The 26,084-nt window shown below is 43.0% G+C and overlaps 1 protein-coding gene across 9 annotated transcripts in view; it reads right to left on the bottom strand.

The window, feature by feature from the left end:
- NF1 (neurofibromin 1) overlaps positions 1–13,868 on the bottom strand; it is a 247,498-nt gene extending 233,630 nt beyond the window's left edge. For 6 of the 9 annotated variants that reach the window (XM_060646729.3, XM_060646737.3, XM_060646735.3 and 3 more), the window contains exon 1: positions 13,423–13,868. In XM_060646729.3, coding sequence (XP_060502712.1) covers positions 13,423–13,482 — 60 coding nt within the window. In that variant the 5' untranslated portion in view covers positions 13,483–13,868. The remainder of the gene's footprint in view (positions 1–13,422) is intronic. The other 3 variants (XM_060646732.3, XM_060646734.3, XM_060646736.3) reach the window with 1 other exon arrangement.
- Positions 13,869–26,084: the final 12,216 nt, after the last annotated feature.

Here is a 26,084-nt window from a genome sequence, read left to right as displayed (position 1 = left end):
CGTAACACTCTCATATACAAAAATACTGAGAAAAGGGATGAAAAATGGCATGCCTGAGTACTGACCACCACTGAACCATTTATGCAACATGGATGGACCTAAAGGGTATTACGCTAAGTAAAATAAGTCAGACTGAGAAAGACAAATACCAGATGATTTCACTTGTATGTAGAATCTAAAAACAAACAAACAAACGAACAAAACAGAAACCAAGAACAAACTGGTAATTGCCAGAGAGGAGAGGGGTGGGGGGATGAGCAAAGTAGGTAAAGGGGATTGACATACTTCCAGTTACAAAATAAATAAATCAAGGGGCACCTGGGTGGCTCAGTTGGTTAAGTATCTGACTTTCACTCAGGTCATGATCTCACAGTTCGTGGGTTCAAGCCCTGCGTCGGATTCTGTGCTGATGGCTCGGTGCCCGGAGCCTGCTTTGGATTCTGTGTCTCCCTCTCTCTCTGTCCCTTCCCGCTCACGCCCTGCCTGTCTGTCTGTCTCTCTCTCTCTCTCTCAAAAATAAACATTAAAAAATGTTTAAATAAATAAATAAACAAATAGATCAGTCAGTCAGTCAGTCAGTCAGTCAAGGGGTGCCTGGGTGGCTCAGTCAGTTGAGCATCCGGCTCTGGATTTCGGCTCAGTCATCGAGCCCCACGTCCAGCTCTGCACTGACAGCTTGGGGCCTGCTTGGGATTCTGTCTCTCTCTCTGCCCCCTCCTCCACTTGCGTGCACATTGTGGTAAACGCTGAGGTAATAAAGACAAGACATAACTCGTGGTCTCAAGGTGTCTAAAGTCTGATATGGGAGAAGGACAGTAAGAAAATTATGGCAAATATTATGGTAGATGCATAGAGTACAGTGGGAGCATGTAAGCAGAGCTCTTAATTCAGACTGGGCAGTCCGGGGAAGCCTGTCAGAGAAAGTGAAGCCTGAAGTGGATTGTGAATCTTGTAGGGTCTTGTATGCCACACATACTAAAATGTTTAAACTCTCTTTTCAAGGCTCTGAGCCAATATTTCATCTAATGCTTGTTCTTTAATGAGAGAAGTTGAAGAATATAATAAAGGGAAATAATGGAATGAGGTACCATAGGAGATAGAAGAAAATAGAGACCTTAAATTCAGGTAGCAGAATCAGAGATTGAGATTATACAGAAGATAAGAATTACTGTGGGAGTAAATGAGAATGGGTGCAGTTTAAGGATACTTAGCAATACAGGACAGTATTAAGGACTCAGCTGAATTTGGAGACCCTATCTCTGTTGTGGTCACCGTCACTAGAATTAAGATCAAGGAGGGTTGGAGATTAAGATGTTGGATAGGTGATCCACCTTGATATTAAAGTCACTTAGATTAGAGTTGCCAGGTTTAGCAAATAAGATGTGCAGCTGAATGTGAGTTTCAGGAGCGCCTGGGTGGCTCAGTCAGTTAAGCATCCAACTTCGGCTCAGGTCATGATCTCACCGTTTTTGAGTTCGAGCCCTGTAGAACAACTCAGAGCCTGGAGCCTAATTCAGATTCTGTGTGTGTGTGTGTGTGTGTGTGTGTGTGTGTGTGTGCGCGCGCGCGCGCCCCTCTCTTGCTCACACCCTGTCTCTCTCTCCCTCTCTCAAAAATAAACATTTAAAAATGTGAATTTCACATAAATAATGGATAAACATTTAGTATAAGTCTTTCCCAAATGTTAATGGAATATACTTATACTAAAAAGAATTACTCATGTTTATTTGAAATTCACATTTAATTGGAAGTCCTATATTTTATAACATATGTACTCACTTTGTTATTGATTATAAACATGTTCAATGTAGAAAACTCAAATTTCTTTAAATATTAAGAAAAAAGTAAAATTACATACAGTACCTTAATTTTTTTATTTTTTTTGAGAGAGAGAGAGACAGAGAGTGTGAGCACAGGAGGGGAAGGGGCAAAGAGAGGGAGACACAGAATTGGAAGCAGGCGCCAGGCTCTGAGCTGTCAGCACAGAGCCCGATGCAGGGCTCGAACCCCCAAACTGCAAGATCATGACCTGAGCGAAGTCGGACACCCAACTGACTGAGCCACCCAGATGCCCCGAGAATACCTTAATTTTTACAAACATAAAAGAAAATGCAATCAAATGGGCAAATGTTCACATTATGCCAGTATGTTAAAAGAGATTATAAAACAATGTATCTCATTCAATTCAAACAACCTAACAATAGTAACAGTAGCAAACATTTACTGAGTTCCTTCCAAGTGCAAGAAACTGCCACATGCTTGACACATTATTTCCTAATTTAAACCTCACAACCACCTTCTGTGGATTAGGTATTTTCATTGACTTTTTGTTACAAGTGAAGAAACTGAAGCTTGAAGAAGTAACTTGGCCAAGAGCTAGGAAGCAGTAGCAAAGCAGAGCCCAAGAATTCAAACCCAAGCATTCTGATTTCAGAATCGGCAGACTCAATTATGTACCAAAAAAAATTTTTTTTAATTATGTACCAAAATTTTAACTGTGGTTCTTTCTGAAGTGTGGCATTTTAGACTTTTATTCATTCTTTTGTGATTTGCTGCATTTCTACAACGAACACGAATTACTACTGTATTTTTTTTTAATAAATATCCAAATAGAGGTTGGACAATCATCTGCCAAGGCTATTGCAGAAGTGGATTTAAATAATCTCAGATTCCTTGGGAATACAAGCCGGTGCAACCACTCTGGAAAACAGTATGGAGGTTCCTCAAAAAACTAAAAATAGAACTACCCTACCAGCCAGCAATTGCACTACTAGGCATTTATCCATGGGACACAGGTGTGCTGTTTTGAAGGGATACATGCACCCCCATGTTTATAGCAGCACTATCGACAATAGCCAAAGTATGGAAAGAGCCCAAATGTCCATCAATGGTGAATGGAAAAAGACGTGGTATATATATATATATATATATATATATATATATATATATATATATACACAATGGAATATTACTCAGCAATCAAAAAGAATGAAATCTTGCCATTTGCAACTACGTGGATGGAACTGGAGGGTATCATGCTAAGTGAAATTAGTCAGAGAAAGACAAAAATCATATGACTTCATTCATATGAGGACTTTAAGAGACAAAACATATGAACATAAGGGAAGGGAAACAAAAATAATATAAAAACAGGGAGCGGGACAAAACAAAAGAGACTCATAAATATGGAGAAGAAACAGAGAGTTACTGGACGGGGTGTGGGAGGGGAGATGGGCTAAATGGGTAAGGGGCACTAAGGAATCTACTCCTGAAATCATTGCTGCACTGTATACTAATTTGGATATAAATTTGAAAAAATAAAATTAAAAAATAATAATAATATTAATAATAATAATCTCAGATTCCTTCTAACTAAGGATCTGTGACTAATCTGTTAGTGACTAGAATTATTTTTTTTAGAGGGCTGGCTCTAAAGAAAAAAAAAGAAACAAAAATCAATCCATTTTAAGAATTATAAAAGTTTTAGAGTGTCATATCCTATTTCTCCTGTTTTACAGATAATGAAACAACTTGGAATTTAGATTTACATATCACAAAGGCAGTTGAGGCAGGGTAGAAACCAAAGCACAGGTCTTCACTGATCTTTGTTGCCAACATTTGACCAAAACAAAACCTACTACCTCTTCCATTCTCTACTTGCAACTTCAGTTATCAGAGGCCAAGAACAAACATAACAGGAAACACAAATGCTCCCCCCCCACCCCACCTTTCAGTCCATTACCCAAAAGGAAGACCTGCCTGGAGTATAAAAGCAAAACACTTTCCCAGCCCTGAGCTGACAGAGGTTGAAGAGATATTCCAAAAAACAAAATGGTGGTGGGGGGGGGGGGGGGGGGGGGAGGGTGTTGCTGAAAAAGTACATATAACAGAAAGAAAGAAAGAAAGAAAGAAAGAAAGAAAGAAAGAAAGAAAGAAAGAAAGACAGAAATACCCAGGAATCCAATAGAATAAAGCACTCAAACACTACTGAAGTTTAGAGTTGCCTCAAATTTAATCAAATCCTAAATGCAATGTTCTTCGAGTTTGAAAACCAACTTTACAAAAGTGGACAAATGGTAAGATAAAAAAAAAAAAAATGAAGTAAATACATAATCTGTACATTCCTGTTGGTATTCTAGCAAATTCTATTCTCTCACCTTCAGAATTCATCTCTCCTCATCTAAAAATCTTCAGTGAGTATAATGCAATGCTATAAAACTAAATAAAAGGGGAACAATGTTACAACTTCTCCTAACAGCCAAAGAAGTTCTGGTAAGGTGAAAAGAAGAATGATAAATAATGAAATCAGGGATATAATGTTTAAAATGTATGTCTATTTTTATCTATTTCTAACATATGACCAGATGAGTTAGAAGGTTTCCACTTACTCTCATATGAACATAAAAGGTAAACTTTAATAACTCAACTTGGAAGAAGAATACATTCCTCATTTTACATATTTGTGCTATCTGTTCAAAAAATTTAGACCTTTTTTGTAAAGCTCTATTTATTGAAAAGTTACTGCTCTAAGGATTAACACCCACACGCTAGTTTAAATTCAATTAATTACATGTCATATGATTGTGAACAATTGCTCTGCACCTCTAGTTTTATTTTTCCTCATGCAGGGTAATAATAATATGAAACTATAATAATAAGAAAGTATAAAGAAGGGATAGAAAAATACCGCATAGGATGATAATCACAGTAACACATTTTTATGACTGTTTATAGTTTCCTTTCATGTGAAAGATTCACATCTAAGATACTAAACAAGCCCATGATGTGAGCAGGGAAGGTATAATCCCCATTTTATGATAAAAACAGAAAACTGAAGTTCAGAGATGTTAAGTGACTTGTCCAAGGTTATCTTGAAAGCTACACTCAAAAGCTCTTTTTCTCACTACACAGTGCAGTGCCATCACAAATTTGAGATGGTGCATTTTCTCATGCCCAAATTACTATGGAGACTACCCAAGGAAAGTCGTCAACAATTAAACTGAAAAGGGTCACCTGAGATTGCTATGAGCAGTAATTACCCACAAAGTCACTATCTGGGTATAAAACTATGATTAAAAATAAGTTAGGTAAGGGGCGCCTGGGTGGCTCAGTCGGTTAAGCATCTAACTCTTGATTTAGGCTCAGGTCATGATCTCACAGTCGTAAGATCAAGCCTGGCGTAGGGCTCCGCGCTGGGCATAGAGTCTGCTTAAGTTCCCTCTCTCCCTCTTCCTCTGCCCCACCCGCCTCCCATTTTCACACTCTCTTAAAAACATAAGTTAGGGGGCGCCGAGGTGGCGCAGATCTGACTCTTGATCTCTGCTCAGGTCACCATCTCATGGTTTGTTAGAGCCCCACATCAGGCTCCGTGCTGATGGTGCAGAGCCTGCTTGGGATTCTGTCTCTCCTCTCGGCCCCTCCCCCTCCCTGCGAGCATGCACTTGCACTCTCTCACTCTCAAAATAAGTAAACTTAAAAAAATAAAGCGTGTGCACTCTCTCTCTCATTCTCTCTCAAAATAAGTAAGTTAGGTAAAAACCTTTTAAAGTCAAGTCTAAAACTCTTGCTATTTACTCAATTAACTCCATGCCTCTTGCACTAGATACATCACCCTGTTTGGGGGATGTGAAATGAAGGGGCAAAGGATTTCATCAGGAAAAGTTAAGTTCTCTGAAATTCAATAGGGTAAAAAACTCAAAGCTATAAAATATGAAGAGGAACAGGCAACAGCTTGCAGACTGCAGTGGCAACCTTAAGCCAAGCCAAAAGAGTGCCAATCTGTGGTTTAAAGAAAATATGTAATCTGGAACTTTGCACCTCAAGTTATTGCTACTCCAAAGTAATCAGTGCCGTTTCTAGTAAAAAGTATATGGAGGTTTAGAGGATAATTTCGATTCTTCATTATAATAGAATGGGATTCCATTTTAGCTTGGGGCTTTCTTATCTCAACAGAAGCTCTTTTGTTGATGATAAAGTCAATGGTTCAAAAGCCACTGTCAGAGAACTGAAGAATGTAACTATGTATCACTGGCATTTGCTATCTGAGGTGGTCAAATAGGTGGTCTACTGCAGGCCCCTGGAGAGACTTTAATAAGGACACTACCAGGGCACCTGGGTGGCTCAGCCAATTAAGTGATTTCCGTTCAGATCGTGATCTCACGGTTCATGAGACTGAGCTCCAAATCAGGCTGTGCACTGACAGTGTGGAGCCTGCTTGGGATTCCCGCTCTCCTCTCTCTCCGCCCCTCCCCATTCATGCTCTATCTCTCAAAGAAAAATTTTTTTTAATGAGGGCGCTACCAATTCCAGTTATTCATATTCTAGAATGTTAAAATTTTCTTCAGTACAACCTCTCAGAGTGCTCGGTTTACTGAAGGCCCTGGCACACAGTATGATACAGAATTTTACTGATTGCTGAAATCTTAAATTCACAGTCACTACAAAGTAAAACACCTTAACTTTTCTATTCTTCAAGGTCAAAACAAACTTTGTCTCATCTTTCCCTCTCCACCCACAAGAAAATGGGGTATTCTAAAAGATGTCCTACAAATAAGCCAATGCTTTTATAAATACAAATCAATCCTCTGCAGAGAAAGACCTTAAGATGCCCATATTCTACTTCAGTATTGATTCTAAGCCTTTTAACAGTTTAAGCTGACCACAAACCTCTCCTACTTCTTCTACGGAATATTCTCCTCCTTAAATTCCCTTTTTTTAAAAACGAGCCTTCTTATACCTCCTGTCCCTTGTCTTATACACACACATAACTCCCAATGAAGAACAGACTGAGGCTGAAGGAACACATCTGCAAAACACATGTTCTTAATTAATACACTGCTCACCCTTAAAAGCATGTTGTTAAAATGAAACAATAAAGAGTCTATATAGAACCCCAAAACACCAAATTTGAAGATGAAAACAAAAACGCCCCATAGCAGCCCAAGCAATCCAAAGAAAAAAGATTTAAAAATAAAGCACTACAGTATTGTAATATATCACTAACCTTTCCTTCAAGGACAAAAGTCTCCATGCTAAACACATGAAAAAATAATAATAATGAAATAAAAGAAGAAGAGGCAGATTTAAGAACCTAATTTCCTACTGTTCAAAATGTCAAATAAAATAAAGTGTAGGAATATTTTAAGATCAAATGAAACAATATTGCTGGCCCAATTCACACAACACCTTGTAACACTTTTATATTAAACATGCTAAACTTGAGGAGCCATATAATACACTTGCTATAAATTAGATGATAAAGCAAGAAAACAGATCAATTACAGAGATCCGTGATACGTAAAGCTGCTCTCAGTACCGTAACTATTTGTTAATGAATGCTAAAGTAAGGTATATGTACCAGCCAAGGTACATTTTGGGGGAATATCCAGAGACCAATCAATCTCCCTTATTTAGTGAAAACACATTAGTCAACAGGCTGTAAAGAACATGTGTAAATCCTACATGGAATTACTTCTAGATTTTTCAAAGTTCGTTGCAATCATTTTCCTATCAGACTACTGCAAAAAAGTTTCCTTCTGACTTACCACTAAAAGTGACAAATCCAAGATCACAAAGGTAGTTAATCAAATCTAAAGCAATTTGATTCAAAAAGCATGTTCTCTCTCTGGGAGGAAATATAAATATGTGTAAGTTCCTCCTTAAAGCTCTCTTCAAAAAAAAAAACAAAAAAACCTATTCATAGGTAAAATATCATTTAACTTATAAGACCTAGGCTATTTATAAACACTACATTATAAATTTGATTATTTACATTTAAAACAAAGCCAAAGTCATCACTACTTTTAACCAGTCTACCTTTCAACCAGGAATCATATTAAAAAAACATTCCACCGGGGCGCCTGGGTGGCTCAGTCGGTTGGGCGGCCGACTTCGGCTCAGGTCATGATCTCGCGGTCCGTGAGTTCGAGCCCCGCGTCGGGCTGTGTGCTGACAGCTCAGAGCCTGGAGCCTGTTTCGGATTCTGTGTCTCCCTCTCTCTGACCCTCCCCCGTTCATGCTCTGTCTCTCTCTGTCTCAAAAATAAATAAACGTTAAAAAAAAAAAAATTAAAAAAAAAAAAACATTCCACCAATGATGTGCTATATGCTCACAATCATGCTGGGCACTGGGGTGACTATATGAGGATGCTGACTGAGGCGTCTTGCTTTTTGGAAAGTTTACACTCTATTTGACAAAAAGAGAAGAGCAAATACTAAGCTGTGTTCAACCAACCCTCCTGAGGGGAGAAACCCCAGGTGACAAGTACACCAAGAAGTGAGACTGCAGTGAGTTTCATCCAAAAAAAAAACTTAATGGGAAAAATGAAGCTTGAGTTGCACAGGGAGGGACGGACAGGAATTTTAAAAGCACAAAGGAGGAATGAAAGCATGCAGGCAGGGGCTGGCATCAACAAAGGCTGAGAGACAGGAATAAGCATGATATATACAGAAGAGACTGAGCCAACCTGTCTGGGACACAGGTGCATGCTGAGGCATAATGAGAAATAGTTGGGTAAATCAAGTGGAGTCAGCTCCCAATGGACTGTGAAGGCAACAGGGAAATGCCGTTAAAATATTAAAATCATCTAATATCTAAACTAGATAGAGAACCTTAGAGATTCTCTAGTTGATTCTTTTCTGACAGATGAGGAGAATCTAGGATCCACAGACATCTAATGGCTAGCATAAGGACAGAGAAAGTAAATAGCAGAACAAAACTGAGACCCCCATTTAGGAATCCCAGTTCAGTGACAGGCAGCATAGTTTGACAGGGAAAGCAAATCTGTTCAAGGATTGATGAGCACATCAGTATATAAGGATCTGCAAACATACAGACATACAAGACAGTACTGTGTCTTATGAATTCCAGTAGACTGGTTTCCAGGGGTAATAGAACACCACAGTAGCACTACCATTGAGCAAAAACCACTATGTTTTGCCAGAAGGAATCATTTTCAAGAAAGCAGCAATCCAGAAGGAAAGCAGAGGCAGAAGCTAGTTTTCAGCTCTAAAGGAAATGAGTGGATAAACAGTAGAGGCAGTAGGTATCTGGCAACAAAAAGAAGAAAAAAAATTGATCCACTGAGAGAAAGCTACAGGACCAAGTAAATGCTTGAGAAAAGAAATCTTAGTAAGTTTGAAGGTGACAAGGAAGGCACTCACACAAAAATTAAATCGGATGCTAAATAAGGTAAGGGGAGTGACGGAGCATAGAGAACTAATTAAGGATCAGTTGGAAGAAATTTTTTTAAATAGGAATTCCAGAATAAAGAATAAGCATTTTTTCCTCACCACAAAATACCCCTCACCAAAAGAGTACTCACTTTCAACTACCTTTAAGGCCTTATAAAAATGGCAGACCAGGCTTTAAGAAACAAAGCTACGAGATTTTTTTTTAATCCAAAACAGCTTCAAAGTTTTACAAATCTACTTAGCCAATTAACATGTGGTGTATAACTTCAAAGACATTTGTCAATCATTTTATATTGCGTGAGTTTCACACGACATATTCAAAGCACATTCCAATTAGCATCCAATTTACAGTAACTGATATGCCATTGTTTCAAATCAAAAATCAGTTTATTCTCTAATATGTTCTTAAATATGGGGGGTGAGGGGGTATATACTCTTTTTACTTGACCAGATATGGAATACATGAGTGCTTAAATGAACATATTTACAACAAATCATTTGGGGATACCTTTTTTTCAATTTGTTAAAAAAAAAAATTCAAATAAGCACAGTTTTCTTCTGTGCCGCTTCAGAAACAAAGTCCTACAGAACCAGGGGGGCACACAGAGCTAGGTGGGGCATGTGACAAAGTTTTCTCTAATTCATTAATAGTAACCTAATAAGCCACAATTTAGAGCTACACACCTAAAATATACCAGTATCAATTTAGAAACGTACTATTCAGCACCATAAAGGCAGGTTAAGGAAAAGCAGAAGATGTAACTGATAACATTCATTCAGCTGTGCCTGGATGGCTCAGTCAGTTAAGCGTAGGGCTTTTAATTTCAGCTCAGGTCATGATCTCAAGGTTTGTGAGACAGAGCCCTAGTCTGGCTCCACACTGACAGCGTGGAGCCTACTTGGGATTCTCCCTCCCTCTCCCCCACCTCCTTGTGTTTGCAAGGGCGTGCGTGCCGTGCGCATGCGCTCTGTCTCTCTCAAAATGAATAAACATTTAAAAAGAAACCTCAGGGGCGCCTGGGTGGCTCAGTCAGTTAAGTGTCCGACCTCAGCTCAGGTCATGATCTCACAATGTGAGTTTGAGCCCCATGTCGGGCTCTGTGCCGACAGTTCAGAGCCTGGAGCCTGCTTTGGGTTCTGTGTCTCCCTCTCTCTCTCTCCCTCCCCCAGTCACGCTCTGTCTCCCACTCTCTCAGCAAATAAACAAACATTAATTTTTTTTTTAACTCATCATTCTTTACAAAAATAAATAAATAACTGATACATTCACTCCGCTTTCTGGCCATCCACCTTTGCAACTGCCATTTCCCTAACCAAGGACATAATTACTTTTAAAATTGGTAAGAATCATTCAACTTAGGCCATAAATACTAGGTTTAGGTGCAATACTAGCAGGTTACAGCAATTTCATTTTACCCACTTGGAAATAAGGGCTTAAGCTCAAAATGTCAGGATGGAACACTGCCACTTCTCTTAACTGGGTCTACCGCATCAAGTTGCCAAGCAATACCCATCAGAGTACAAAACGTTATCGGCAGTGGCTAGTAATGCATTTCTGCTTACATCACCACAAATATTAGAAGTCCAACCAAACCATCAATTCAGTCATAAACAGAGTTGCTACCTTTAGACTTGCATACGCTCTCGGGCTCAACATACACATGTCTTAGCTGTAATAAAAAGCAGCCTGTATCCCTCTGGCCCCGCTGAAACAAAGTACAGACAATATACCCAAAATTTAAAACTTTTAGAAATAGCTGAAACTAATTATACAAATACCTCTCCCTACACGTGGGGCTTTTTCTCCCCTCAATAAAAATGTGAACTCTTCTCCCTTAACTATACTTAAGGGGTTATTAAAACAAATCCTATGAGATACTTTTCAGAAAAAGTATCCCTGACTGTTCAGCATTCAATACGTTTCGTACTGAGGCTCTTGTTATTAGGTCTGCTACGTGACCTTGGAAAGTCATTTAATATCTCTGTGCCTCGGTTTTCTCACTTTCCAACCTGAAGGTAATCTCTAATTTGAATTAAACGTTTATGACTACTATAGTAAATTAAGGTATGTAAGTACCTTATGTTAAACATTGAAAAGCCTTAGACTTCTGTATGGCAAAGTCAGTGGTCTTTAACCTAAGAGAAGAATGTAAGGAATAATTTGCCCTATGTATCTTTCTCTTAATTACAACATAAGGAATACATTAAAAATGCTTCCGTTTAAAACTCTTACATCCTTAATTTTTAACAGATGGTGGCGAGTTTGATTCCACAATATTCATAACAACGCAAACAACAAAGCCTAAGGTCTTTTAACACTGGAGACAAAAAGAAGGAAATATTTACTTGTGTTACTGGGAATATAATAAAAATCATTCTTTTAAATTTAGAAAACTATATATTTTTTTGTAGGCGGCAGATAAGCCTAGAGATCAACAGGTAAGAAGTGAAGAAATAAAGTTTAAAAATTGGGAAAAAAAAACTAATAAAAAAATTGGAGAACAACAATGGTAGTGTGAACACTTAAAATTCCTGCATCCATATTATGCTGTCCACAAGGTTTAGACTTGGGGTTCTTCCGTGTGCCTTTAAAATCCTTTTTCAAGATTACATAAAGTCTCTTCTATCAAGTTTTAAATCTAATGCTCTATCAATAACACAATGCAGTGTGTGCTGTAACATTTTACTTCCTCAGATAGATCAGTAGTACAGTTGGTTTACAAGCTTTTTGGTCTGGGAGCAGAAGAGGGATGGGTGAAACAACACGCTACAAGCCCCTGACAGCTTTGTAATTCTATTCTACCTAGGTAGTTTCAACTTCCTTCTCAATCCTGCTGCCTATCCCAAACATCTTTCGGGTAGGTCAGCAACACTGGGAGTCCTGTAAGGAAACCTTTGTGGATCCAGTAAAAGTGGAGCCCTCCCCTGCCCCTCCATTCAGCTCCCATAACCACTTTTATGATTGTATCCAGTCAACAAAATAGATGGATTCAACCTTAACATGTCCCTCATCACAGGAAGCCCCGGGTAGAACTGCAGCTGCAAAAAAAGCATCCCTTTAAACTACCCCCAGCTAACCACAGCAACACAAAGTTAAACTAATTCCCACTGACAAAAGGCTCCGTGTGCATTCATTCTGATCAGCCTCAGGACCCAGCGTTTGAAGCTCAAGGAATAAAAAGGCACCTCCCCAAGCTATGAAACTTTTATTTTTCCACCCCAAAGATTCTCAATGAAAGTTCTCTTGTGAACCAAGAGGTGAGAGTTAAAAACGACAACACAACACCAGCAGAATTATCGGCTCCAGGACCACATCCCAGCTGTCCCTGCTCTCCGTGGTCAGGGGCTCAGACGCAGTTTCCCACTTTTCCTGGCACCCTGCTCCCCTTACTCCCCAAGATTCTCACTCAAGAAATCCCTATTCACATTCTCAGACCGCTGGCAAAATAAAGGGTGAAACTGCAATTCTCAAGGAAGAAAAAAAAAAAGGGAAAAACATTTCAGAAGCAGAAGGGAACGAGCACCATGGTTTCTACTACAACATGTAAATGCCACTCTTGTCTCATCAGGATATGGGGGGACGCCCAAGTGGGGTACCAAAAAGATGTGCATTGAGTGTGCACTTGGAGCTCTCAGGGCAGGCTGAGACCAGGGAGCAGAAAGTAAGAAAACCTGTGCTTTCCCTGCTTCTACTCTTCCCCGTCCAAGAGAGGAAGCTGAAGAAACTGGGGGAGGGGCGGGATGTTATCGTTCTCCCATTGGGGGTATACAAGACAGGCCTGGGGGTTCCTCCAGGGACTCACCCCCAGTTCGGAGGGCCACTGAGGGAAGAGGAAACCCCTAAACGTTACCCACCTCCGTTCAAACAAACAAACAAACAAAAGTAAGGGAGGGGGAAATGATTAAATCCAGATGGAGAGCCCCTGCAAGCGCCCCCAGGTCACTCATCCTCATTAGCAAGCGGAAGGGCTGGGATAAAGAGGATGGAGGGTCCGAGGGGTGGTCAGGGAAGAGGCCCCACCCCCCGACTTAGGAGGGAAGGGGAGCCCGAGCCACCAGCCGTCCCCTCCTTCCCCGCACCTCCCCCCTAGGCCACCCCCTCTAGTTCCCCCCTTCCTCTCCTCCAGAGCCCGAGGCAGCCGCGGGGGAGGCGGCTGCTCCTTCCTCCCCTCACCCACTCCGCCCCCACCCCCACTTCGCTCCCACCTCCCGCCCGCCGAGGGCCCGTTACCTGCTCGTCGAAGCGGCTGACCACGGCCTGGACCCATTCCACCGGCCTGTGCGCGGCCATGTCCTCCCCGCGGCCGGGGGGCGGCGGAGGGACGGGCCGGCCGGCGCCCAGGGCCGGGAAGAGGGCGGGGAGCGGGGGCCGAGGTGAAGGCAGAGGCGAGGAGAGGGTCCGAGGAGTGCGGGCTCCGAACGTTCCCACGGGGGTGGGGATGGGGGGCCTGCGCCGAGCCGGGAGGGGGACAGGGGAAGGGGGCGTTGGCGAGGAGGCAGGGGGAAGGGGGGCGGGGGAGGGGGACCCGGGGAGGGGAGGGGGCCTCTTGGTCGCTCTCCCCACTAGCGCCGTCTCCCCTCAGCCATCACAGTCCGAGACGCCGCCATGACACCCCACCGGAAGTGGGATCCTTTCCACGGCCCGGGGAGAGGGAGAGCGAGCGAGCTTGAGATTGAGAGCGCGGCTGGGAAAGGGGAGGGGGAAGCGAGAGGGAAGGCGGCCTGCCGCGCATGCGCCCGTGCCGGCCGGTTTCATTAATGAAAAAGCGAGTCCTCCTGGAGGTGACGTCACCTAACTCCTCCGGGCCCGGAGGCGCGCGTCCCTCTTCGCCGCCGGGCTCACCTAGACTCTGGCTCTGGGTTCGGCCGGCGACGGTCCGTGCCGACCCGGGAGCATCCGCTCGCATCCCCGCCGCCACAAGAGGCTCCCCCTCCCCCGCCGGCCCCAGGGTTTGGATTGCTCCCCGGGTTGGAAGTTAGGGGGCCGCGGAGCTAGCGTTTCTTCCAGGGCGCAGATCTCTGCGGCTGACCTGGGGGGCTGTGCGAGGGTCCCTCTCTGCCTTAAGCTCTCATAAAAAAATAAAGTACACAATCTCCGGTTTCCAGGTCCTTCGTAGCTAGCTAGTATAAACTGCTGAGAAAGGGGGGAAATAAGGCCAAGACAGATACAATTTTTTTTTTTTTTTTTTTTTTTTTTTAAACTGTCTGTGTTAAATCCCAGTTCCTAGACGCGATGGCGGTCAAAGTGCTCAGACTCCGGAATGCAGTCCGGACTTCCTCTGCTGAACAGATAGGCACCCAAGTTAATAAAACTTTTGCACGGTTGATAATAGATTCAAGTTGCACCATCCTCAAAAATCCTCTAAGGGCTTCCATACGTTGATTCAACATTCATCATCTCATTTAAATCCTTCAATGAACCTTTCATTACCCTCATCTAACAGATTTGCCTGAAGTCTCAGAGTTGGTAGGTGGCAGAGTCAGCATGCAAACCCAGGTGGTTTGACTCCAAAGACAGTAGAGACAGACTGTGGCTCTCCAGAAACAATGGGGTTCCCTATACCCTTAATACCACAGTTAAAATGATTTCGTGTGAAATTGGTTTTCCAGGGAGAGGATTACATCCAAAACAATGATCTACCTATATCGGACATGAATTTTGGAATGAGCTATTTTTGAGATTATCTTCCTCAATACACTTTACTTAGGATAATCTTAAAATGAGTTTCCACATTCTGAGCACACACTAATCAGCCACTTAGGCCGCATGATATGATAACTAATCAGGTGATAAGGCAGAGCAAAACTAGTATTTTACATTTACTACAAAAAAAAAAAAAAATTCTCTAAGCCAGTATCCCATGCACAGAGATATCCATGAGAGAAGTTTCCAACCTTTGCTGGCTGGTGATTGTCTAAAATACATATTAAATTAATACTTCATTCCACTAGAATGAGAGGAAAGGGTCTAGGTGGCTCTGTTGTCCATTCTCTAAGGATGCCATATGAATACCAACTAATGTCTTTTAGATGATGTCAGAAATGATGGTGACAATGTTAAAGAAAAGGATGTTAAATGAATGTCCATCTGTGCCCTTCCCAGCTAAAACCCCCCCAAAAGCTCTCATTCGTACCTCCAGAGAGTATCCCAATGCCTGTACTTCACTGCTAAACTTCCAGACCTGCAATCTTCCTCTCCTTTTCTCATGCTTCCTCTGAAAGTTCCCAATTACTTTCTTGTTGCCATGGCTCTTTGCCTATTCCCTTCACCTTCCCTAGCCTGGATGCAAATGTCTAAACCCTCGGCTCCCTTGGCTCCAGGAGCATTCCATTCCTGAGGTCCCTTTGTGCTTCTCTTTCCTCTGCTTCCCCAGATTCCCCATTCCTCCCTAACTCTAGGCAAAGAACACTCAAACTTCAGTCCTTGGCCCTCTGCTCTTGCTTTTCTCAGGCTCCAGCCAGCATTAATTCACTAATTCATCCTAATCTGCACTTCCTGTCCTGTTGCCCCCACTGACTGCCAAGCTTCTCATAACACTTGGAGTGTTAACACTAGGCTTCACTCCGACTTCGTCTCCAATTAAATTCATTCCATTCTGCTGAATCAATATTAAGCGCCCAAACACCTATTGTATAGACCATGCACCATGTCAGGTAGTGCATACCACAGCAGGGATTCTACACAAAAATGCCAAAACAGGTAACGCATACATACTGTGGTGAACTAAGGGGCACATCCCCCCCCCCAGTTAAAGGGGCAGCTCTCACTCAATTACTGCCGCCATGCAAGAATACTGACCCAGTGTTGCTCGATCTTCCCCTTAATCAATAGAAGCTGGAAATCTGAGTTTACATATACACTCTTCCAATTTTTACATAGTGGCAGCCTTTTCACGTTTTTTAAAACCTTGTGCAGCCAAACAAACTACATCTGCTGTCTGAATTTTGAGCACCAGCTTGACTAGCTCTGAGCTAGGAAGGATATGGCTTCAGAGTAGAAGCGAATTAGACCGTGCCCTAACATCCCAGTTCTGCATGGTCCAACACAAGAGTGTTCGAGAGGACTACTAGCACTTGGTATAGGTTTAAATGCATCACTCTTGTCAACTATACTCAAATAAAAAATAATAAAATTAATCCAAATAAAATAAATCCAGCACTCTCGGTTGTTCTCTCTGTTTTGGTCACACGGCAGTCTCTGCCAATTTTGTCTTCGGGGGTCTCGTTCCAGGAGCATTCCCTACATTCTACCCATCTCCCACCCCTCCACACACTCCTCCCCCCACCCCTGTTCTAGGATCCCAAGGAGTGCCGGGCACCTCACAGCTGAGCCACCAATTTCCCCAGCTGCAGGGAGCATTAGTGGCCAGCTCTCAACTGAATCCCTTTCCAGAAATTGCCCTTAGCAAGAGAGCTACCTCACTCTGGTCACACCAGCTCCAGGAGAAACTGCACAAGTGGCTGGAAGATACAGGCCTTGGGGTGGGACCACCCCGAAGCACTCAAGAGCCCTCATAAGTGATCAGCTCCCAGGGGGTCAGGTGAGGCCTTTGCTTGCGACTGCCTTTAGTTCAAATTCTCTTTCTGCTCAGTCCTACTCTTTTAGTTCTTTGCAATGTTGATCCCAAGTGTATTACCCAATAAATTTCCCGCTTGCAAATCTCCATTTCTGAGTTGGTTTTCCAGAGGATCCAAACTAAACCAATTAGTCCCATGAGTGTGGTCTGAGCCAGGGGAGCTGAATCATCCACTGGCCAGCTGGCAGCAAGGCCCCAGGTGAAGGCCTTGATAGGCCCTGGCATGCCGTAGCTCTGCAACTGTTAAAACTGCCAGCAGTGGGGATGGGATGGGATAGGATAGGATGGATGGGATATAATACCAGTGCAAGAACGCACGGGTAGATGTAATCTATCAGGCACTTTTTTTTTTTTAATATGGGGAAAATAGAAATTTAAGAACAGTAAGATTGAACAACTATTGTTGGAGTAAGACAATGAAAAGTTGCGAGTGGTTAATCCCCAATTAAAGGCTAAGGCTAGAGTGCCTCCTTAGCAACACATAAATGAGGAGTGGGGGTTGGGGGTGCAGAAAATGTTGAAGATCAGGCCCACAATTTAAGTCTAAGAACGGTAGAACTCTGGGGTGCCCGGGGGGGCTCAGTCGGCTAAATGTCCAACTCTTGATTTCAGCTCAGGTCATGATCTCACAGTTTGTGAGTTCAAGCCTCGCGTGGGACTTCACGCTGACAGTGCAGAGCCTGCTTGGGATTCTCTCTCTCCCTCTCTGCCCCTCCCCTGCTCACTCTCTCTGTCTCTCTCTCAAAATAAATAAACTTAAAAAAAAAAAAAAGAATAGTAGAACTCCAAACAGGTTGAATTCTCAGCCCTGGAAAGTCTTCTAGGTCAAGGTCAGTAGCACGGTTAGAAAGAAGTGGGATCCTGACACTTTGAGGCATGTGGGTTGATGCACTTAAGAACCTTCAAACCCCACATCACCCTGCACACTCTGGGTTTGTAGGTCTCCTCAAGACCAGGGCTAATGGCAGACCATATTGTCACAGAGCTAGGCTCCCTGATAGCAGTAGGCTTGATGGGATCTCGAAGAAATAGAGACCAGGCGGCACGCTTAACCAACAGAAGCAAGATTAAGCGGCATCGTTGAGTGGCACAATTAGAGGGGCAGCCTAGGGGACATGACCCACAGAGAGCTACGGAGGTAGTTAACAGAACACCATGTACCAAGAGGAAACCAGCCTAGGCATCCCTCAAGGTTCAATGCGTACACCTTTTAAAAACCCAAGGACGGATGACGAGGTGGCTGAGGGAACCTGCCCCAATAAAAAGCCACAGTCGCTCGCCAGTTTTCAGACCCAGAACCTGATGACTGAAGAAGACTGTGTTCCCAGCAAGAATATAGACAAATGAGTCCTCTGGTCCTCCCTGAATATATAATTAGAAAAGCCACACTCGGTGGTTGGCAGAAGCCTCACATTTGTTCCTTGGCCTATGGGGTAAGAGCTGTCATAGTGGAGAAGGCCAAGTGGAAGCTTCTGAATCTTCACCCCACCCCCTGCCTCCCTGTGATCTAGCAAGATTCTAAATTTTTCAAAATTTGTATCCCCTAGGAGAATGCAGAGACAAGAATGCATGTCCAGAGGGGCCCCATGGCAAGGGTAGAGACTATGCATGAGCCCAACATCATGGGCCCCTACTTACTAAGGCCTGTCTAGTCACTGGTGCCACCAAGTGCCCAACCTACCAGCAACAGAGACCAAAACTAAATCCTTAATATGGCACCATCCCTCAGGACACCAACCAGCCTGTTGATGGCAAAAATGACATCTTCTCGCCTCAGAGGAACAGTAATTCATCCAGACTGGAATAGAAACATTCTGGGTATGGGTTTGCATTTTCTGCTCACAGAATTTTGTTTTAACCAGCACCATTGGCTAAGGGCCTACAGAGGGTTTGATCCACTGACACAAGATGCTATATAACATAGCATTGGACCAATAAACCTCCTTAAAGTGAAAGAGGTATGCTGTGGGTACATGACCGTGAAATCTATTGGTCCTATAACATACCGTGCTAGCCAGAAACTGCTCGCCCAATGGGATGATATAATAGCCATTTAAGGCACAACTGAGGCCCAGCTTAGAGAGGATGGACCAACATCCTTCAGGACAAAAAACACACCCTAGTCAATGACGAATATGGGGCACGGTGTCCCCAACAGGTAGAATTCATGGATCTGGGAGCTGAGAGATGGAAGGAGTGGCCCCGGTCGACAATATCCCCAGTGACCCCCTAGGGGAATTTTGTGTTTCCCATCCCCACAATTCTGGGCTCTGCAGGTCTAGAAGTCCTCGTTCCCAAAGGAGGAACACTTCCACCAGGAACACCGCAATCGTCCCACTACACTTGAAGCTATGGCCACCTCCCAGTCACTTTGGGTTGCTCATACTAAGACGCTAGCAGGCAAGGAAAGGGGGTCATCATCTCATGAGGGATAATTGACCCTGATCGTCAGGAACAGGTAGAACTATTACATAATGGGTAGCAGAGAAGAATATATTTGGGGATCCATAGGGGCATCTCTTGGTTCTCCCTTGTGCAAGTAGGATAGTAAATGGACAAGTGGCACCTGGGTGGCTCAGTTAGTTGAGTGCCTAATTCTTTTTTTTTTATTATTGAATTTTTTTAAATGTTTATTTATTTATTTTTGAGACAGAGAGAAAGCAAGTGGGGGGAGGGGAAGAAGGAGCTAGGGAGAGAGAGAATCCCAAGCAGGCTCTGTGCTGTCAGCACACAGCCAGATGCAGGGTTTGCGTCCAGCTCTTGGTATCAGCTCAGGTTGTGATCTCGAGGTCATGAGATCGAGCACCGGGTTGGGCTCCACACTGACCTTGGAACCTGCTTGGGATTCTCTCTCTCTCTCTCTCTCTCTCTCTCTCTCTCTCTGCCCCCCCCAATAAATAAACAATACATAAATAAATAGATAAGTGCAGCAGCCACATCTGAAAAGGGCATGGTGATGAGGGGGTCAGGCCCTCTCAGGGATGTGTGGGTTTGGGTCACCCTACCACAAAAGCCATTGAGAGTAGCAGAAATGCCAGCTTAGGGTGAGGGGAATCGAGAAAGCATAGAGAAGGGAGATGATCAATTGAGGGCTATAATTCATTCTACTAACCTTAATCGTGTGCATTTCCTCAGGGAAAGAGACAACCGGAATCTTGTAAGAACTTTCCCCACTATTGTGGATCTGAACAGTCCAAGTGGACACCAGTGGATACCATGGTGTCCTCTTCAGGCCTCGAGCTCTCATATCCCACCCTCACCCCTGCTGCTGGGCGCGTTAATAGCTGACGGCTGTCTGAGACCCTCTGCAGAAACTGCCATCAGTTTGGAGAGAACCACCTCACCTAAGGCCACACCTGTTCCCCAAGAGAGCCCACTTCCAGTCCTAGTGGATGCCCCCTTCTGCAGGGGTCTAAAGACCTGGCCTTTATGCCTCAAGATGGGATTACTCTGAAGGGCCTTCTCAGCTCCAAAGGTCCTCGTGGGATTGACTCAAGTCTTTTGCTGCAACAATGTCTTAGTTTGACTTTTCCTTCTGGCCGAGCCTGAGTTCTTGCTCCCTGCCCAGGTGTTAATCCTTGAAAGCGCTTCCCAATGAACTTGGGCACAACTTTCCAGCTCAGAGTCAGTTTCCACCTAGGACATCTGGGTTCAAATGACAGCTCCACCCCTTCCTAGCTAGTGACCTTGGCAAGTTAATTCCCCACTGTAAGCTTCATTATCCATCTCTATTAAGTGGGACAATAATAGAAGTACCTGCTTCGTGGGCTGTCCCGAGAGTTAAACAAAATAATACTTACAAGGGGCTTGGATAGGCTCCTGGCATCCAGTAGGTATTTCCCAGGTGGGGAGAGGAAGAGCCAAAAAGATGGAATAGAAAAGATTCAGTCTGGGGCACCTGGGTGGCTCAGTCAGTAGAGCATTGGATTCTTGATTTCAGCTCAGGTCATGATCTCATGGTTATGAGATCAAGCCTCAAGTCGGGCTCAGAGCTGAGCATGGAGCCTGCTTGGGATTCTCTGTCTCTCTCTGTCTCTGTGTCTCTCCCCCACTGGCCTTCGCTGTCTCTTAAAATACATAAATAAGCATAAAAAAAAAAAAGAAAGAAAGGATTCAGTCTGACTCCTGAAAGAAAAAAAAAAGAACAGCAATGGAAAGAGAGGGGAGTTTGCACGTATTAGAGAAAATTCGAGAAGCACTTTGGTGGAGAGAGATACAGCACAGATTGCCATCATTCTTTCCTTTCTCCCCCAATTTTGTTCTAAGGGAACAATGTGACCACTTAAAAATAAACAAAAATCTTTACCTTCCCAGACTCTTTCTACTGAAGATGGCCAGTTGACCCAATTCTGCCAATGAGATATAGGCGGAAATACTGGATGGAGTTTCAAAAAAAACCTCTTGTTTTCCTGATTTAAGGGGGGTGGGGGGTTACTCAGCTGGCATTCTTGAAGCTTTTGTCATTTGCTTCTTTTTTTTTTTTTTTTTGTAAGTTTATTTATTTATTTTGAGAGAGTGTATATGCATGGGAGCTGGGGAGAGGCAGAGAGAGAGACAGAGAGAGAATCCCAAGCAGGCTCCATGCTGTCAGCTCAGAGCCTAATAGGGGGCTCAATCTCATGAACCATGAGATCATGACCTGATTGGAAATCAAGAATGGGACGCTTAACCAACTGAGCCATCCGGGTGCCCCTGTCTTCACTCTTTTTATCTGGGCCTGAAATAATTTGTCTCAGCCCACTTTGAGCCAGACAGAAAAAGTACTGTCTTTTTTTTGTCTCAGCCCACTTTGAGCCAGACAGAAAAAAATACTCCATGGTATCACTTATACGTGAAGTAAATAATAAAAATAAAAACAATTTGAACTCATAGGAACAGAGAATGGATAGATGGTGGTTGCCAGGGCTGAGGAATGGGGAATGTGGAGAGATGTCGGTCAAAGGGTATAAACTCTGTTTTAGGATGAATCCGTTCTGGGGCTCTAATGTACAGTGTGGTGCCCCTACTTAATAATCTTGTATTATATACTTGACATTTGCCAAAAGAGTAGATCTTAAGCATTCTCACCAGAAAAGAAAAAAAATAAATAACTGTGAGGTGATAGATGTGTCAATCAACCTGATTGTAGTAATCATTTCACTATATATATACACACATATATATATAATCATCACACGTTGTACATTTATTTTTTTTTTAATTTTTTTTAACGTTTTATTTTATTTTTGGGACAGAGAGAGACAGAGCATGAACGGGGGAGGGGCAGAGAGAGAGGGAGACACAGAATCGGAAGCAGGCTCCAGGCTCTGAGCCATCAGCCCAGAGCCCGACGTGGGGCTCGAACTCACGGACCGCGAGATCGTGACCTGAGCCGAAGTCGGACGCTTAACCAACTGAGCCACCCAGGCGCCCCACACGTTGTACATTTAAAATATGTTATAGATTTGTCAATTATACCTGAATAAAATGAGGGTGGAGGAAGCCTACTGTATCATCTCATGGCTGACCTTGCCTTGGCCTCACCTCACACCCCTGACCTTTAAAGCATTCATGATTGGGGGCACCTAGGTGGCTCAGTCAGTTAAGCGCCTGATTTCAACTCCGGCCATGATCTCATGGTTTGTGAGTTTGAGCCCTGTGTCAGGCTCTGTGCTGACAGCTGGGAGCCGGGAGCCTGCTTCGGATTCTGTGTCTCCTTCTCTCTCTGACCCTCCCCCACTCATGCTCTGTCTTTCTCGCTCTCAAAAATAAATAAACATTTTTAAAAAATTTAAAAAAAAAAAAGCATTCACAACGGAGTACCTGGCTGGCTCAGTTGGAAGAGCATACAACTCTTGATCTTGGGGTCACAAGTTCGAGTCCCATGTTGGGTATAGAGATTACTAAAATAAATCGATACACTTAAAAAAATTTTTTTTTTGAAAAAGCACTCATGGGCATCTTGTCTTCATCTCAGGTGTGCTAAGTTTCTAGCTCCTAGCCATACCACGCCACAGGGGAACTGTAATAAATTTGTTTGCATGATTAATCAAAGGAAAGCAGCTGGAAACAATTAATTACTGGCTAATTGTTATCAACGGCCTTGGTAACAAACACCGAGAATGAGGACTCGTTCTTTTAGTCATTAAAAGGTGAGTTATAAGCAGCTGAGGAGGAAATGTTTTCCCCTCTGTCTTCAGTGATACACGTTATCCACCAGACTTGAGATTCAGAGAATTCTGCTTCTGTTATTTCTTTCTTCATTCATTCATGAATGTCTCTTGCAGCTAAGTGTTACACAGGGCTTGTAATAGAAGATCCAACCCTTGCGGGGGCGCCTGGGTGGCTCAGTTGGTTAAGCGTCCGACTTCGGCTCAGGTCATGATCTCGCGGTCCGTGAGTTCGAGCCCCGCGTCGGGCTCTGGGCTGACAGCTCAGAGCCTGGAGCCTGCTTCCGATTCTGTGTCTCCCTCTCGTTCTGACCCTCCCCCATTCATGCTCTGTCTCTCTCTGTCTCAAAAATAAATTAAAAAACATTAAAAAAAAATTAAAAAAAAAAGAAGATCCAACCCTTGCGCTGAAGAAGTGTAGTTACGAAAGCTAAAACTAAGTCTATCACAGGTGACAGAATACGAAAAGCTTCTTTTCAAAAAATACTCACAAATGTCAGGCAGTATGCTATGCACGTATATTCAATATCATTTTTAAAGTGCATTCAAACAGATGAGGTGGATATTATAGCCCCATATTACAGGTAAGGAAACAGAGGCTCAAAAAGATTTAGTAATATGTTCAGGTCATCTAGCTAGTACATGATGAGGCTGGTGGTCAAATTCAACTCTGCCTCTGGGTCCACCCTCTCTCAACCATCATCCAGCATTGTCCAAAGATTCTTTGGAACACTCATGTCTCCAAACATTTCACGGCCAGACGAGTTTGAGAAATGCTCTATACGATAGCTCCTTATCGGCAATTCACAACGTAATTTTTCATTATAATGTAATAGTTTAGACCAGTGGTACCCAAACCTTTTTGGAAGAACATTCAGTAAAAAGTTTGAAGCACCCATACCCAGTACAGATTTATTTATTTACTTAAAAATTTGAGGCACAGGGGCACCTGGGTGGCTCAGTCGGTTAGGCGTCCAACTTCGGCTCAGGTCGTGATCTCGTGGTTTGTGAGTTCGAGCCCCACGTTGGGCTCTGTGCTGACAGCTCAGAGCCTGGAGCCTGCTTCAGATTCTGTGTCTCTCCATTTCTCGGCCCTTCCCCTGCTCATGCTCTGTGTCTGTCTGTCTCTCAATAGTAAATAAACATTAAAAAAAATAAAAAAACATTCTAGGCACATTCCAAGCCATTCCTAATTTTATTTAAAATATATTACTTTTTGTTCTTGCTAAAATGTCTAATGCTAGCAATATTACCAATGGATTTAATAAATCATAAAATGTAGAATATTAATATTTTATAGTAATTTTTAAATGTTTATTTATTTTTGAAAGAGAGACAGAGACAGAGACAGAGCATGAGTGGGAGAGGGGCAGAAAGACAGAGAGGGAGACACAGAATCTGAAACAGCCTCCAGGCTCCAAGAGTCAGCACAGACCCTGATGTGGGGCTCAAACTAGGGAACAGCGAGATCATGACCTAGGCCGAAGTCGGATGCTTAAACAACTGAGCCACCTAGGTGCCCCTTACAGTAATATTTTTATCAAATTCATTGTGATTGGACTTGTTTTTTTATTTCCCAGCATCTTGTTTTATCAATCTTTCTAAAATTCTGGTTCTCAAGTTGAGTTTCCTGGGGCACCTGGGTGGCTCAGTTGGTTACGTGCCCAACTCTTGATTTCAGCTCAGGTCATGATCTCCCAGTTTGTGAGTTCAAGGACCACGTGGGGCTCCACACTAACGGTGCGGAACCTGTTTGGGATTCTCTCTCTCTCCCTCTCTCTCTACCCCTCCCCCACTCTCACTTGCTCTGTCTCTCAAGAATAAATAAATTTTTTAAAACTTTAAAAAAGATTTTTAAATAAATACAATCTTTAAAAAAGGATTCCATCTGGCACAAAAACAGACACATAGACCAATGGAATAGAATAGAAACCCCAGAACTAGACCCACAAACGTATGGCCAACTCATCTTTGACAAAGCAGGAAAGAACATCCAATGGAAAAAAGACAGTCTCTTTAACAAATGGTGCTGGGAGAACTGAACAGCAACATGCAGAAGAATGAAACTAGACCACTTTCTCACACCATTCACAAAAATAAACTCAAAATGGATAAAGGACCTGAATGTGAGACAGGAAACCATCAAAACCCTAGCGGAGAAAGCAGGAAAAGACCTCTCTGACCTCAGCCGTAGCAATCTCTTACTCAACACATCCCCAAAGGCAAGGGAATTAAAAGCAAAAATGAATTACTGGGACCTTATGAAGATAAAAAGCTTCTGCACAGCAAAGGAAACAACCAACAAAACTAAAAGGCAACCAACGGAATGGGAAAAGATATTTGCAAATGACATATCGGACAAAGGGCTAGTATCCAAAATCTGTAAAGAGCTCACCAAACTCCACACCCGAAAAACAAATAACCCAGTGAAGAAATGGGCAGGAAACATGAATAGACACTTCTCTAAAGAAGACATCCGGATGGCCAACAGGCACATGAAAAGATGCTCAACGTCGCTCCTCATCAGGGAAATACAAATCAAAACCACACTCAGATATCACCTCACGCCAGTCAGAGTGGCCAAAATGAACAAATCAGGAGACTATAGATGCTGGAGAGGATGTGGAGAAACGGGAACTCTCTTGCACTGTTGGTGGGAATGCAAATTGGTGCAGCCGCTCTGGAAAGCAGTGTGGAGGTTCCTCAGAAAATTAAAAATAGACCTACCCTATGACCCAGCAATAGCACTGCTAGGAATTTACCCAAGGGATACAGGAGTACTGATGCATAGGGGCACTTGTACCCCAATGTTTATAGCAGCACTCTCAACAATAGCCAAATTATGGAAAGAGCCTAAATGTCCATCAACTGATGAATGGATAAAGAAATTGTGGTTTATATACACAATAGAGTACTACATGGCAATGAGAAAGAACGAAATATGGCCCTTTGTAGCAACGTGGATGGAACTGGAGAGTGTGATGCTAAGTGAAATAAGCCATACAGAGAAAGACAGATACCGTATGTTTTCACTCTTATGTGGATCCTGAGAAACTTAACAGAAACCCATGGAGGAGGGGAAGGAAAAAAAAAAAAAAAGGTTAGAGTGGGAGAGAACCAAAGCATAAGAGACTCTTAAAAACTGAGAACAAACTGAGGGTTGATGG

This window comes from Panthera onca, chromosome E1 (genome assembly GCF_046562875.1).
Source record: "Panthera onca isolate mPanOnc1 chromosome E1, mPanOnc1 haplotype 2, whole genome shotgun sequence".
NCBI classification, from domain to species: domain Eukaryota; kingdom Metazoa; phylum Chordata; class Mammalia; order Carnivora; family Felidae; genus Panthera; species Panthera onca.
The sequence above is the reverse complement of the archived record's forward strand: the minus strand, read 5'-3'. Positions and strand labels throughout refer to the sequence as shown.